Below are 14,122 nucleotides of genomic sequence, written 5' to 3'. Positions count from 1 at the left end.
GTCAGAGCAGCAGATCGACAACAAAACAATTTCTACCAGATTAGCCCCCATAAAGACGGATCCTCAGCGTGTGCATCGATCTGTTTAATACCTATGTCTGTTATGTGTCTGCATGTGTGTGTGTGTTTGTGTGTGTGTTCTCATGCCCATATTTGAGGCTGACAGTGACCAAGTGACAGAGCAGAACGCATCTTAAAGTAATCAGACGGATAGCCTGTGGAGCTCATTAGATACAGCGGACATGTAATTAAGAAATCCCTTCGCTGCCAATCCCGCTCATGAGCGCCAGCCATGAACCCTCGTCTGATACACACACACTCCCAGCGTGCACACACACTCGTCGTCTTTCACATTAGAAAAGAAAAAAACACACACTAGTACAAAATCACCACCCTTTGAACATTCATTTCTGTGCTAAATGAGGTTGATGTCTGATCAATTGTGTCAGTAAATCCTCTTATCCCTGGGTAAGTATCTGCAGCTCAGCGGGCCAGCTGTCAAGAAGGTGGGAGGCCGAGGAGGGGACAGAGACAGGGACAGAGCCAGATAGGAAGGAAGAGAGCAATGGATGGATGAATGGATGGAAGGGACGATGGGTGGATGGGGCTGCGCATTGTGTCCCGCTTTTCGAAACGGCACCCCTCCCCAACGCTCACATGATCCCACCACCACACACGCCTAATCTCTCCGCCTGGCTGAGAACATTAGATCCATGATTTAGAAAAAACGCCTGTTTGTTTTTTGCACTGCTGCGACTGAGGAGATTGAAATAGTTATTGGTGAGAGAAAATAATATATTCCCTATTGAGAAAAGATATTCTCTACTGTTAAATAAACAGCAAACTGTCCAAAGCTGCTTCAAGGTAACCTGATCAATTTTCTGACTTTTTTGGAGTTTAAAGGCAAAAAACATATAGCCCATAACATCAGTTGAACATATACTGTGTATAGCATTCCTCTCTTGTTGAAAATATTAATAATAATAAAGGGATACTGCTGTGACAACACAAGCACTTGAGCTGGCAAACTGAGTGAACTCTCTAGAGAACTCGCTTTACATGAAAAGAAGAGAAATACCTCCATTTCCATCTACTGTATCCCGCCTCGCTATGTAGTTTCCCTATAGCATAGCGTCAAACAAATAACATAAAATGTCAAACAAATGAACATAAAGTGCACATCATCATATTGTATTTCCCATATGTAGGCCATTGCTGCCGTGTCCTCACATTCACAAACACCACAGACTGGCTAGCGGGATACTTTTTACACAGAGGCATAGGATCGATGAGGAGGCCAGGGCTGAGACAGGGACGAGATAAAGACTGTTTTGTAAGTGATCAAAAATTTTGGACCTTAAACAACAAGAGCTAATAGACAGGCAGAACAGGCTGACCAAGCACTCCTGGAAAACAAACAAACAGGTGGACTGAAAGGCCCGATGCAAACCGAAGCATCATCTGAAGTATTGTCTCACTGCTACAGAGGGCTATGGAGAGATGGGTATGTGCCATTAACACACACACACACACACACACAGAATACACACTAACCCACTTAGCTCATGCTGTGACCAAGTGAGTGTGACCAGGGCGACCTGACCTCTGGATCTGTGACCAGATACTAAAAAGACAGTCAGATTCATCAACCAGCTTAGTAGCTACAGTTAGTCGAGTTTAGTCTAAAAACTGGGAAAGAAAATATGTTGGACATGGACCAAGAGGTGGAAAAGTGTGTCGATAAAACCTAAAAGGAAACAGACGTACACATGATTTAAACATCCACTGAAGCTTCCGCTTCACTCAAGAGACAAAAAATTGCGTCAGACGAAAACGAGCGATGTACAGACTATGACCTTCCTCAAACTATTACATTAAACAAACATTTGTAGGTAAATCTAGCTATCATGCTTCAAGCTAAATGCTAAAGTCTGTGCTAACTTGCTCACAAAGACAACGATAACATGTTGATGTTTAGCAGATATACCATTTAAAATGTTCACTATCTTAGTTTAGTGTGTTAGCATGCTAACATTAACATTAGCTCTTTAGCACGATACACAAACTGCAGCTAAGCCTATTAGCATTTGGTCATTAATCAATAAAACAGTGGACTTGATGGGGCCCCAAGAGGAAAAGTTATCAGGATTCATCCTGAGTGGGACGTATATGTCATAGCAATCCATCCAATCTCTTTTAATCTGGACCTAGTGGCAGATCGACTCACAGACAGACATTGCCATATCAAAGCCCTAAAAGGGCTGGTAGCTTTTTCGTGTTTTACCCCTTTAACTTATTATTATTAATTTCTTACCTTATACATACAACCACAATGCGGAAATTAACTAACAGAAACTCAAAATTAGCTTGAAATAGAACCAAAATTACATTATTTGCTTGTTTTATTTTTGTCTTGCAGGCTTATTTTCTAATAACATAGCTCCTGAATTCTATACTTGTAAGCAGCAGTTCAAGTATGGCAACATGGCATCATGACTTTGCGTAAATATACACGCCACTTTCATAAAGCCAAATGGTGTGTTATTGTACGCATTTTCAGCTATCCACGTGTATGCCTACGCTGTATACAGCTGATGTAAACATACCCACCACGTGGCCTCGCCACGTTGCGTGTTATCGCGAGAACGCGACGTACTATCGCGAGAACAACGGCACACGCCTGTAAAAAAAAAAATGGTTGGGTTTAGGAAAAGAACACAGGGAAAGGCTTTAGTAAAAAAACAGTGACAAAAACACATACATACATATACACATGATATACACACAAAAATGCGATTATGTGTCTTGATAACACGCAAAAACAGAATACAAATTTGCGTGTCATACATACGCCAATTCATGAGATCAGTCTGAGTATGTAGTCTCTGAAAAGTTTGTTTTCACCTTATACTGGTATGGACTGAAACTAATGGCTGTCTAGAACATAGAAAACCAATAATAAAATATCTCAATTTTAAATCTTCAGAGTTAATGTTAAATGCAAAACCTCTAGTGTAATCCTCTAGCTTTTAATATACCCTAGCCCAGTTGTTTTGACGAATTATTCCTAGGATTCAATTGAAGCTCAAACATTATTGTCGAGTAATGATGAGTATTATTGTAATCACAGCTGCTGTGCTGTCAGTGGAGAGAGCAGAACAGAAAATGTAGACATCATGTACATGCAGCACAGGTGGATTAGCATGGCCATTATGAACTCCAGGGTCAAGATCAGAAGCTGGAAAATGCTTTGTGCAGTGTGTCCACTATTATTTATATCCATTCATCAGCCCAGACCTGGAGCATGAATGAACATCTTCAGCGTAGATGAACTACCGTTGTAAACAGGAGCGTCAAATGCTTCTCTCAAGGACATATACACGTACACACAGTGAGCCAGTTAAAGGGCCGATGACAGTATGTGTGGAAGTGAGCTCACATCAACACCTCCCACACCTCTATAAACACAGGAAGGAGGAAAAGCAAAGAAACCTCATCGGAGTGAGCGTTGATGGAAGGATGCAGGGTGACAGACAGCAGACAGACAGAAAGAGAACGCAGGATGGTGAGGGGTAATAGGAAGAGACAAGTGTTGAGAGAAAAACTGATAGAGAAGGACAAAGCAATGCGAGCTGGAAGCGTCCTTTGAAGTTGAGTGGCATCCCTGCTGACCACATCTGAGACCTCAAGTGAGTCACAAGCCAACAACCAAGTCTTGTAACTGTCACAATTTGCTCAATGATCCAATGATTTTAAAGACAAAACCTAAGCTGTTGGGGGCCAATAAGATCACAAAATGCATATCTTAAAGATACCATGCCTACAAAAATACATTTATTACAGCGAGGATCATATATAAAATCCATAAGGAAAACCCCAAATGCAAAGAAGTTCAACTGCTAAATTAGTTAGTTAGTTAGTTGCAGGTTTCTCCTGCTGGGGAAATAAATTTAAAATAACTTGTTTAAAGAGTGGGATTACAGGCATTACCTAAACTTTTAGTGCTCAAGCTCCACTTCTGTGGAAAATCACAGAGCAACAGTGGTGCAGACAGGCAACATACATTCTGACTCTGATCTGATCCAACAACATACACACAAGCAAAACAAATCCCGGCTACTCACAGTGGCCGTAACCTATCTCCCTCCCAGGGCTGCCTCCAGTTGCAGCTGATGACATGGGGTGCCACATGCCTTCGGGTGAAAGTGTGGCCCTGGCTGGACGTCACTCACCTAGGACCAGGACTCCGACTCAAGTGTTGGCTCGGTCACAAACTAAAAAAAATTACGTGGATACTCCCATCAACCACTTTTCAGGACAGAGCAGGAACAGAGGGGTCGATGAGTAAAAGGGACAGGGCGTAAGGGAAGAGCAAAAGAGGCTGAGTCCACCGCCACCGGTTATAGGATTACCCAGATTATCCTTTCCCAGAGATCAATCCTGCAGGAACTGTTTACTGAGCGACTGCTGCACAAATCAGCTCTTCTACTGCCCACTCAAAGCGTTTCAAAGCTTTCTCTCTCAGCGTTGATAAAACTCTCTGTACAGAGACACCTGTCGTAGTGGCAGAACAGTGTGTCTGGCACAGATAGGGAGGGTGGTCATGTGTACTTCACACCAAGCGTACAGTACAACCAAAAGTTTCCGATTGCTCCCTCTTAAAAGGGAGCGGGACCGGAGAACAGGAGACAGTGTGACACTGATGTTCCTGTCATCAGCAGAGGTTTTTATGTGTCAATGACATTTATTTTTTCATTTTCTTCCCTTTTGTTCAATATGAGTCACAGACTTTCTTTCTAATGTGTAGGTGGTATAAATGGGATGTGAGTGTTGAAAATGGAAGTGACAAGAAGTGGCCAGAGGCTAAAGAATTCTCTCTTCTATCTCCCTCAAAACAGCTTGAATTGATTTGATTTGATTTATTATTTATCTCGAACAATCAACAGTGTTGCAAAAGAAAGCAAAAAAAAAATTTAAACCACAAAATTAAAACACAAACAATCAGAATTTACCAAAGACCAAAAAAATTTATTAAAAAGGATAAGTTTGAGAAGGAGCAGGCGGAAGCATACAGCTTATTAAGTCCTTCCCCTACTTCACAACATCATATCATTACAAAACAAACAAAGATATGCAGCATACAATATTGCAGGTCTTATAATAACTTACAACAATACAACAATAACTTTACATTACAATTCCATTTCTATGTTTCGGTCTATTCCTTTCTGTATTGGTCAAGTATTGATTTCTTTAATCTATTTTTGAACTGAATGATATTATGGCTCTGTTTCCTTTCATGCCCAGACATAGCTGTGCCAGCATGCATGCTTAATGGTACTGTTGTGGAGTTGCCTACGTGCGCATTGTTAGTATGTTTGTGTGTTTAACAAGTGTTATAGCTTTCCAGGAAGTCAGGAATTGTCTGTTTCAGTGGATGGTCAAGCAAACACACAGCAAAGTGAAAACCCAGATGCAAACACAGGCCAAAAATATACCTTAAAGGCAAAGCGGAACAATTCATGACAAACCCAAAGGGAACCTAAATAAACTACAAAACTCATGCAGGGTTGGATTCAATCTTTAGTCCGATCGTTTTAAGGCTTTGTGTATCAGAACAGGCTTTAAAAAATAGTAATAAAATGGAACAAACAGCACTTAAATCAGCCTATGAAAATAGGAGTTAACTTTGTTTAACAACGTCAGAGGCAGCATGCATTCTTGGCCATTGAAGTATGTCATATCATTATCACCAGAAAATACCCCTAGCCAATAAATGTGAAATTGGCACAGATTTTAGTCTGCAGCTGCTCCTTTTAATCTATCCTGCCATCCTATCAATTGTTCGCCCCATTCTACCCTTCAAGCTTTGGAAACAGTCATTTGCATTGAAAGATAGCACAAAAAAACTTGATAAGCCTTCCCCAACATGTGTGCATCTGTTTTACTATATATGACTCAACAGAGTTTTCTTGTGCAGTGCACCTGTATGAGGCTGGATCAAATGTCTATACAGCGCTTGAAGGAGAGCCACCAGTAACCAGATCCCCTCAGTGACAGTAACCTGGCAGGAGACTCAGCAGCCCGGCACAAGAAGAGGGGAGGACGGAGAAGGAGAAGAGACACTTGCTGCCTCTCTTTTAGACATAACAAATCCCGCAGGGAAAAACTAAAATAATACAGTCCTTCTTAAATGCATCCTGTGTTATAATAGTGTGTCATGGCCCACATAAAACATGCCAAATTAACCCAGAGAGCCATAATTAGCATTTGTATTTCCATCATGGACTATGAAGACGGAGGAGGAGGACAATTGGCAACTAATAATGTGACTGATAATCGAATTGCTATTTTATCATCACTGTCATGTATACTTGTGTCTACAAATTGGAAATCTTGTAGAGACGTGACTGAGAACAGAGAAGCGATAAATCAGATAGTTTGCCCCGCTAAACGGATCTCAAGAGGAGACAGTTTTCTATTTACATCCTCTCGTTGCTAGCAGAGAGTTTTGATCAGGCAACGCACTCGGTGGGGTGGACATTTGTAGGAAAACGGCAGTAGAAAAACAAATTAGTGAAAAGCAAAAATGAATAGAAAAATATGTTTCATGTGCGCTTGTGAAGAAATGAAGAAACATCTTCAATTCTTGATAAGAGTAGATTTTGAGAGATTCATGGCTCAGCAGAAGTTGGTTTGACTGACCAGGCAAAGAGTTCTTTATGGCACTCTGTGCACCTGCAGAGCAAAAATGGCAGCAACAGGTAACAGCTAAGTACATTATGTCTCATTAAACCTCTCAATTAAGAGGCATGAAGAACAGTTTAAAAAGTGTGACGTGCAGCACTTTTTGTTGCCGTTTGTGGATTATGAAGTTATTGAAGTCAGCTATCCGTCAACTTATTTGAACATCGTGATCGCATATATTATTGCAGATATCTGCTGTTAACCTAGTGTTAGCGTTTTGCTCTTTATTATATTTGAATCATGTGATCACAATCGTGGATAGCAGACTTCAATAACTTCATAAGCCACAAACCATGGCAGCAACAAGCATGCCCCAGCAGTGTGAATCACCTTTTTAGTGTCCCCTTGTGTTGCGAGCTTCTCTACTGTATGCGCAGTACTTCTTCTAAATAATGCGCAAAATGTGTCGTCAAATTGGTGAAGATGTTTCTTTATCTGCTTGTGTTGTGTCTATTTGCATGGGTTCTCTTGATCGCAGTGCGTTGACCTTTTAGGGGTACCCTAGAGACGAGTACACTAAAATTGCACTCAGAGCACTCAAAATAGTCAAGCGAGGTTTTCAGCATCTTCTTTATATCTCTCAATGGAGAGGTTTAATGAGACATAATGTACTGTTACCTGTTGCTTCTGAGGGGCACAGCGTGCAATGAAGAACTCTTTGCCTCGTCAGTCAAACGAAACTGAGAGCCATAAATCTCTCCTCATCATCAGGCCCGTTCCTATTTATCTTTCTAATCACATACTTGTTTTGGGACTGATTCTGGCTATAGGGCTGCAAAAAAACTGTTGTTTTCCTTATTGATTGATCTGTTAATAATTGTCAACAAATCATAAGTATGATGAAATGACTAGTTGTTTAGTCTATAAAATGTCAGACACTCTGTCTGGGTATATCAAAGAATGTTGTACTGTATAACTATACACAGTGGTGGAAAGCAACTAAGTACATATACTTAAGAACTGTACTTTGTATCATTTTGAGATTATTTAAGTATTTCTTTTTTCTGCACTGCATTTATTTTACACCTATAGTTAGAAGTACATTACGTTATAAAACCTATGCTCAGTTTATAAATGTATAGCATTATAGATTAAACTACTCAGTATATGGAGTTAAAATTAGGTCCACTGCTCCTTACATGTTAATGCATCAAAAATACCAATCCAATAATATAACATAACACGGTCAAGAGTCCAGTCTACATAATGAGTACATTAGATACTTTAAAGGTGCAATATGTAACACTGAAAGCTAGCATGTAAAATAGTTATTGCAGTCCAAATTCAAAATACTGGAGAGAGTTGTCTCCCCCCGGCCCCTCCTCGAATGTCACGGAGGTTGCCAGGTTGAGAATTCAGTATCCAACAATGTTGCTAGATGCTAGTCTCAAATAGCCAGACATATCTGCACAGCACAGCGGAGTAGCTAACGTTAGATGCTGGCTATGTTGAAAGTCATAAAAGCCTGTGCTCACGCGGAGCTTTGTATCCGACTGATTACGGCATCAACCGCTAAAAACACCACTACCTCGCCGTCCTCTCTACCCCACTGACAGACACACTTTCTTGGCTTAAAATTACGGCAACAACCGCTAAAAACAGCGCAAACTCACGGTCCTCTCTACCCAATTTACAGCCACCCTTTTTTGGCTTAAAATTGCTCACCGTTTGTCGGCTACGGCCGCTGAACAGGCTACACGTTGTAAACAGCTGTGGCCCGCTTGCCTGGTCCTCCAGTAACGTTAGCTTACGTTAGCAGTTATGGCGTGTTAGCATGGCAGCGACCAGTCAGGATCACATTACTGGCTGTGGTTCAATTGTTTTTGCGAGTAACCAACTCAAGTACTCTATATAATTCAATGTGAGTACACTAATATTGAAATTACATAAAATCCCTGTCCCTAGTAGCCGTGATAAATTAGCCTGAAGCTAATGCTTACCTGTTCAAGGAGGAAATTAGCCAACTCTGCATTCTTTTGTGCTCTAAGCTGTCTCCATATTTTAAACACATCTCCAATATTTACCCAGGGTTTGTTACGTCTCTGGTCATGCAACTGTTAGAAACATGCCAAGGTTTTTTTCCTGATCCTGTTCATTTGTTTGCTGCTTCCATGGCTGAACTACAGCTGAAGCGCGCTGGGTTTGCGTTTGTACAGGTAACGTTATATCTGGCAAACCGGCCTGGCTGACATATTGTGGTCATTTTTGGATTTAATACAGTCAATTTATTACATATTGCACCTTTAAGTACATTTTGTCTCAAATACTTTTTTACTTTTATTTAACTATATCTTGAATGCAGGATTTTTACTTGTAATGCAGTATTTCATAGTGTGGTATTTAATTTAATGATCCAAATCCTTCCTCCACTGCCGCCTATCCACTTATTCTTTTGGCGACCAATAATGTTACCCTGCAGTGATGACTGGAAATAATTTTGGTTTTAGAGATACATCAACAGCTATTGCTCCATGTGTGTGTGCATGTGAAAGTTGTTGCATAATAACCTACACTGAGCTACACTGTCAGGAGGAGACGGTAATTTATTCAACACTTTATGTAAAATATAGCCACATATTTAGCTGTTATGCCTTTGCGATTAATGACTTAATTAGAAGCAAACACTGAAATGCATAGATGCTTAGGATCAGAGGGATATGTTACATGATGTTCAGTGCATGGAAAATTAGAGTTGCTGTGCATCCATGTGTAACATGTATGTTGCTACTGCATAATTAGCAAAGAAATAGCTATACACATCTCACAACCTAACAACGCTGCAGCCCGTAGGCCTTTCAAGGTTCTCTGCTTGATTAAAGATGGAATTAAATCAAGGCTTTGACCTTCTTCACTAATGACTAATAACTGGCAATTAGCCCAGAGAATGGCCTCCTTACGCCCCTTATCTTCCCTCATCCTGTTCTCACAATTAGCACCCACTCACACACAGTCAAGACAATAGGCATACTCTTTTACACTGACACATAAATACACACACTCAGTCAAAAGTGCCTGGGAATAAACCCATTGTGTGCATTGTGTGCTAACGCATGTGTTCTCAAAGCAACAAAATTCTTGAGCAAATACCTGCAGAGAGCCACACCCCTTTATCTGTATGGTTTATTTAATTCTGCAGGAGTGGGTGAGGAATGCTATGTGCAGGGATCGGTCGTTAGAGATCAGGTTTAATACTGCCAGCACCTCACAGTCATATAGTACCACCCACACATTCTTTAACTCACATGATATCACGGTCACATTTTGCTGTGCAATAAGCTATGTATATAGGAGATCGGCATATTTGCAGCTGTGAAGTTTAGGCATGAGTGTGTGACTGGGTGTATCCCTCTCTGTCTCTGAGTAAATCACTGACCCCTTCCCCCCATCCCCCCGTCCCCACACATTTCCCCTTTATTTTGCTTCCTTCACTCTCCCATCCCGTTCTTCTTACTGCCGTGACTTCCCTGATCTGCAAGCTAAATATGTTCTCACTGTCAAGTTTAGCAAGTGGGTGCCCGTCAGGGTGTCTAGAATCACTTCCACTGATGGAAAATTAAAGAAAAAATGCTGAAGAGCTAAGAGAGAAAAATGCTGATTCTACTTAAAGCCCAGGGCAGGCTTGCATCAAACCTGCTGAAACACCACATGTCTGGGAAAAGCTGAGTGGATCACGAAACAATCTGCACATAATCACCAGATTGTTTTTCGACTGCTTCGCTTTGGCCAGACGCTGATGACAGATTCATTTTAGAGTGACCATCTCCCGTCTCCCATTCAAGATGGGAGTCGAGTTTGATGTATTTTTTGTTGATGCAAAAAATACATCATAAATCATAGTTGGGGGCATAGTAGGATAAAAAAAAAAAAACTATCCTTTATAGGGTTAAACTGATAACTGACTGATTCACCACCAGTACTTTAGACTTCAAAAATTACAAATATTTATCATTTCACTAAGATTGCCAGAAATTATGGGCTGGAAAGCTGCAACAGCATTACTGTATGACCATAATGGGACAACAAAACTCTCTACTGAAACCAAGATTGATCAAATTCTGTGAGATGAGCATCTTTTAAATGGCTCTTCGTACTTTCTTAACAGTTTCATAAACCCTGAAATACAATTCAAATTGGAAATGTCTCAATTAAAACCCAAGTTACAAATTAAGTATAAGTGAAATGTTAAACTATCTGTATCTTAAACTGTGATTGCCTGCCTGGTCATAGGTGGGACCTTAGGCTTATTTATTTGAATTTTGTAATTAAGGACTTATGAATTATGGACGTTTTATATTACATGTATGTGCTGCACTACTGTGTTATTAAAAAAAAAAAGTTATTAAAAATGACTACCTCTTTTTCAAAAAGGGTCCCTCTACCTCTCACCTCAAGATATCTGAATGAAAATGGGTTCTATGGGCACCTACGAGTCTCCCCTTTACAAGTCTTGCATTGCCAGACCTATCTTCACAGCGCTGAGGAGGAAGGTCTGGCTAGTCCACACAACATTCCGGGATGGAATAAAAACGTGTTCTGGTTTATTGGGATTTCTTTAAACCAATCACAATCGTCTTGGGCGGCACTAAGCGCTGGATGCAGATACGGTGTCTCAGCAAAATAGCCTCGGGAAGGAACTTGTTTTGGTGGAACGTGCATGTAGGGAGTCGAGCACTGGAATTAAAATGGCTGTCAAGTGTGGGATGAGAATTTTATTTAAAAAAAAGATAAATATAATTTGATTGTCGGTTTTAGCTCGAAGGATGTTTCCCGAATCAACTAGAGTTAGGGGGACATACAGCCGAAAATGAGGGAGATCTGGCAGAACCTCCAACAATCCCATAAATGAAACGGCATCGCTAACCCAATGCAGTTTTTGGCCATTACAAATGTATACTGCATGCACTGATAAAATGACCGGTTGTGACCTCGAGGATAATCACAGCCTAATGAAACTTTACAACTACTAACTACAGATCTAGGGCATTCAGAGGATGCATGGCTTTCCTCAGCATACTGACAATAAGGGAGTTTTAGAAAATGAGCAGTTTCAGAACAAAAGTGCTCACTGACAAATGCAATTGCTACAGACATATCCAAATGTCAAAAGTTTTTAATACCAAATCACAGCTTGGATTTTTCTATGGTTTTCCTTAAGGCCTTGGTGTCTTACTGTAATGTGGTATTTTAGAGGGGTCGACCATTTCTATCAGTCCTGGTGGTCAAAAAAAATTGTTAAATTTTGCACCACATCTGTGTAACAAATGGTATCAACCCCGATATTGCTGCAACAACTTATGAGATGTAATTGAGCATGAGAATAGCCAAACTAACCAAAACACAATGTTAATTACAGATTTATGACTGGAAAAAACTTGCATGTTGCGGTGCATTTCAAATTATTCTTCATGTTCCCAGATGTTGTATGCCACTTCTGTGTGGCATTGACTGTTGACCTGCTATCACATTAGACAAACATGGGTCTGTGGTGGGTCTCTGAAGGTTAAAGTGGAGACAGAAATGGTAAATTAATGTGATGTGTGTGTGTGTGTGTGTGTGTGTGTGTGTGTGTGTGTGTGTGTGTGTGTGTGTGTGTGTGTGTGTGTGCGCGCGTGCGTGTGTGCAGACCACCCCAGTCAAAAAGGTCTGGACACGTCACTGATTAGCAGGATATGACTTACTAATATTTCATACTTAATAATAAAGGATCAAAAATATATCTGCAGAATAATACAGTGGCCTGATGCAATCCTCGTCTGAATAAACCTTAAGATGACACTACTGTCTGATCAGAGTCTTTGAAGACAAACAAGAAAGCCTCTGTAGCCCAGAGGGACTGCTCTGTTACTCCTGTATGCTGTGGGATTCCCTCTACATGCTCTCCCATCCAGATGTCTCTCTCATTCCCCTGGGAACCACATTCATTATGGAAACAATTTTCAGCCTCTCAAAATGGGGCAGAGATATCTGTGATAACATAAAGCGGTAGCATAGTTTTGTCTCCAAAGAACAGTTTTATTTGTTATCTTGTACACTATTATTTTCTATTCCATACACAAAAAACAGGGGTTTACAAGCAAATGGCATATCTCCACTGCAGTGGGGTTTGACAAATGACAATGAGTGTATCTCTCAGGGAGAGAGAAAAAAACATCACATGATAAATGATGCATATAGTGTGTGACTCAGTGGAGCTCAAACAGCATCAGACTTACTTCAGATAGAGTCTGATCTAAAAAAAGGTTTAACTTACAAACAAACAAAACAGAAGCGTGACGCTTATTTGCCATACTATATGTAGCCTGTGTGTCCCACATGTTGCAAACTCCACACAGTGGAGTCCCATTTCCTTCTCTCTGTGAATTTTTGGCTGTCACAAAAAAAAAAAAAAAAAAAAAACGATAATAGAAAAGAAAAAGGCATCAGCTGGTTCAAGGGCAAAGTCGCCGAGTCAGAGCAGAGTTCAGCTTTACTGAGCAAAAATCACATCACGCTGTCATTCAGCTGAATTTAGCCACAGCGCTGACCTGGGCGCGTCTTACACTCGTTTTACCACAAAGTAGCCTACAAGTTTGTTTATCAGTAGAGATCCGCCATTCCTCACCGCTGTTTCGTGCATTTCTCTCGGGATCTGACGACCACCCCAGACAAATAAATTGTGGTTCTGTCTCAAACAGTTTAGCAAGAGACGCGCGACAAGCGCCATAAATTACATAAGCGCAATTAAAGTGCCAACCTCTGACCTTGCCTGACCGGCACAACAACGATCACCTGACTTTTGTATTGGACGCATCTTTCGTTTCAATCGGCACAGTTGCAAAACGAGAATTAACAAAAGGTAGTAGCATAACGGATTCACAGACGGGAGTCCGTGGTTAAAGTCCGCGGACGCTTTCGCGCACAGCTCGCAGGCTGTAGAGAAGACGCCATGAAACGAACGCACTCTCTCCTCTTAAGTCCAAACAAAATGCTGCAGCTTCGCGAGGAACACAACAGGCAGACTGGGCTCTGAATAAATCCTTGAAGCGTACTTACTGAGGTGTAAATACGGATCATTACTGTCCATACTGTGCGAGTTGTTGCGTCGATTTCCTAGACTCGGTGCTGCTCCGCATCCCAGCGCATTCCTCTCCCAGCCCGACTGAACTCTGCAAGGCGGCTCTACACGGGGGCCCAGCGAGGGGGGGGGGGGGCGGCGGTAAAACAGGGCTTCTCCCAATGACAACAGTGGTCGATATCAAGCTCCAACACGATCATGACGAAACATCTCTCCTGCAGTAACACCATGTTGCAATATTTTCACAGTAAAATGTAAAAAGAAAAAAAGACGGCGGTGCATTTCAATACAGCCTGCTTCCCCCCCCCCATCGCTTTTCAGC

General features: G+C 41.1%; 1 protein-coding gene across 3 annotated transcripts in view; it reads right to left on the bottom strand.

Moving 5' to 3' along the window:
• The window catches only part of rxrgb (retinoid X receptor, gamma b), a 34,915-nt gene extending 21,009 nt beyond the window's left edge, over window positions 1-13,906 (bottom strand). For 2 of the 3 annotated variants that reach the window (XM_028586941.1, XM_028586942.1), the window contains exon 1: window positions 4,124-4,622. In XM_028586941.1, the coding sequence (XP_028442742.1) occupies window positions 4,124-4,190 (67 nt within the window). In that variant the 5' untranslated portion in view covers window positions 4,191-4,622. Of the gene's footprint in view, window positions 1-4,123; window positions 4,623-13,778 lie in introns of those variants that run through there. The other variant, XM_028586943.1, reaches the window with a different exon arrangement.
• Window positions 13,907-14,122: the final 216 nt, after the last annotated feature.

The sequence above is a fragment of the Perca flavescens genome, chromosome 9 (assembly GCF_004354835.1).
Source record: "Perca flavescens isolate YP-PL-M2 chromosome 9, PFLA_1.0, whole genome shotgun sequence".
Lineage (NCBI taxonomy): Eukaryota > Metazoa > Chordata > Actinopteri > Perciformes > Percidae > Perca > Perca flavescens.
The sequence above is the reverse complement of the archived record's forward strand: the minus strand, read 5'-3'. Positions and strand labels throughout refer to the sequence as shown.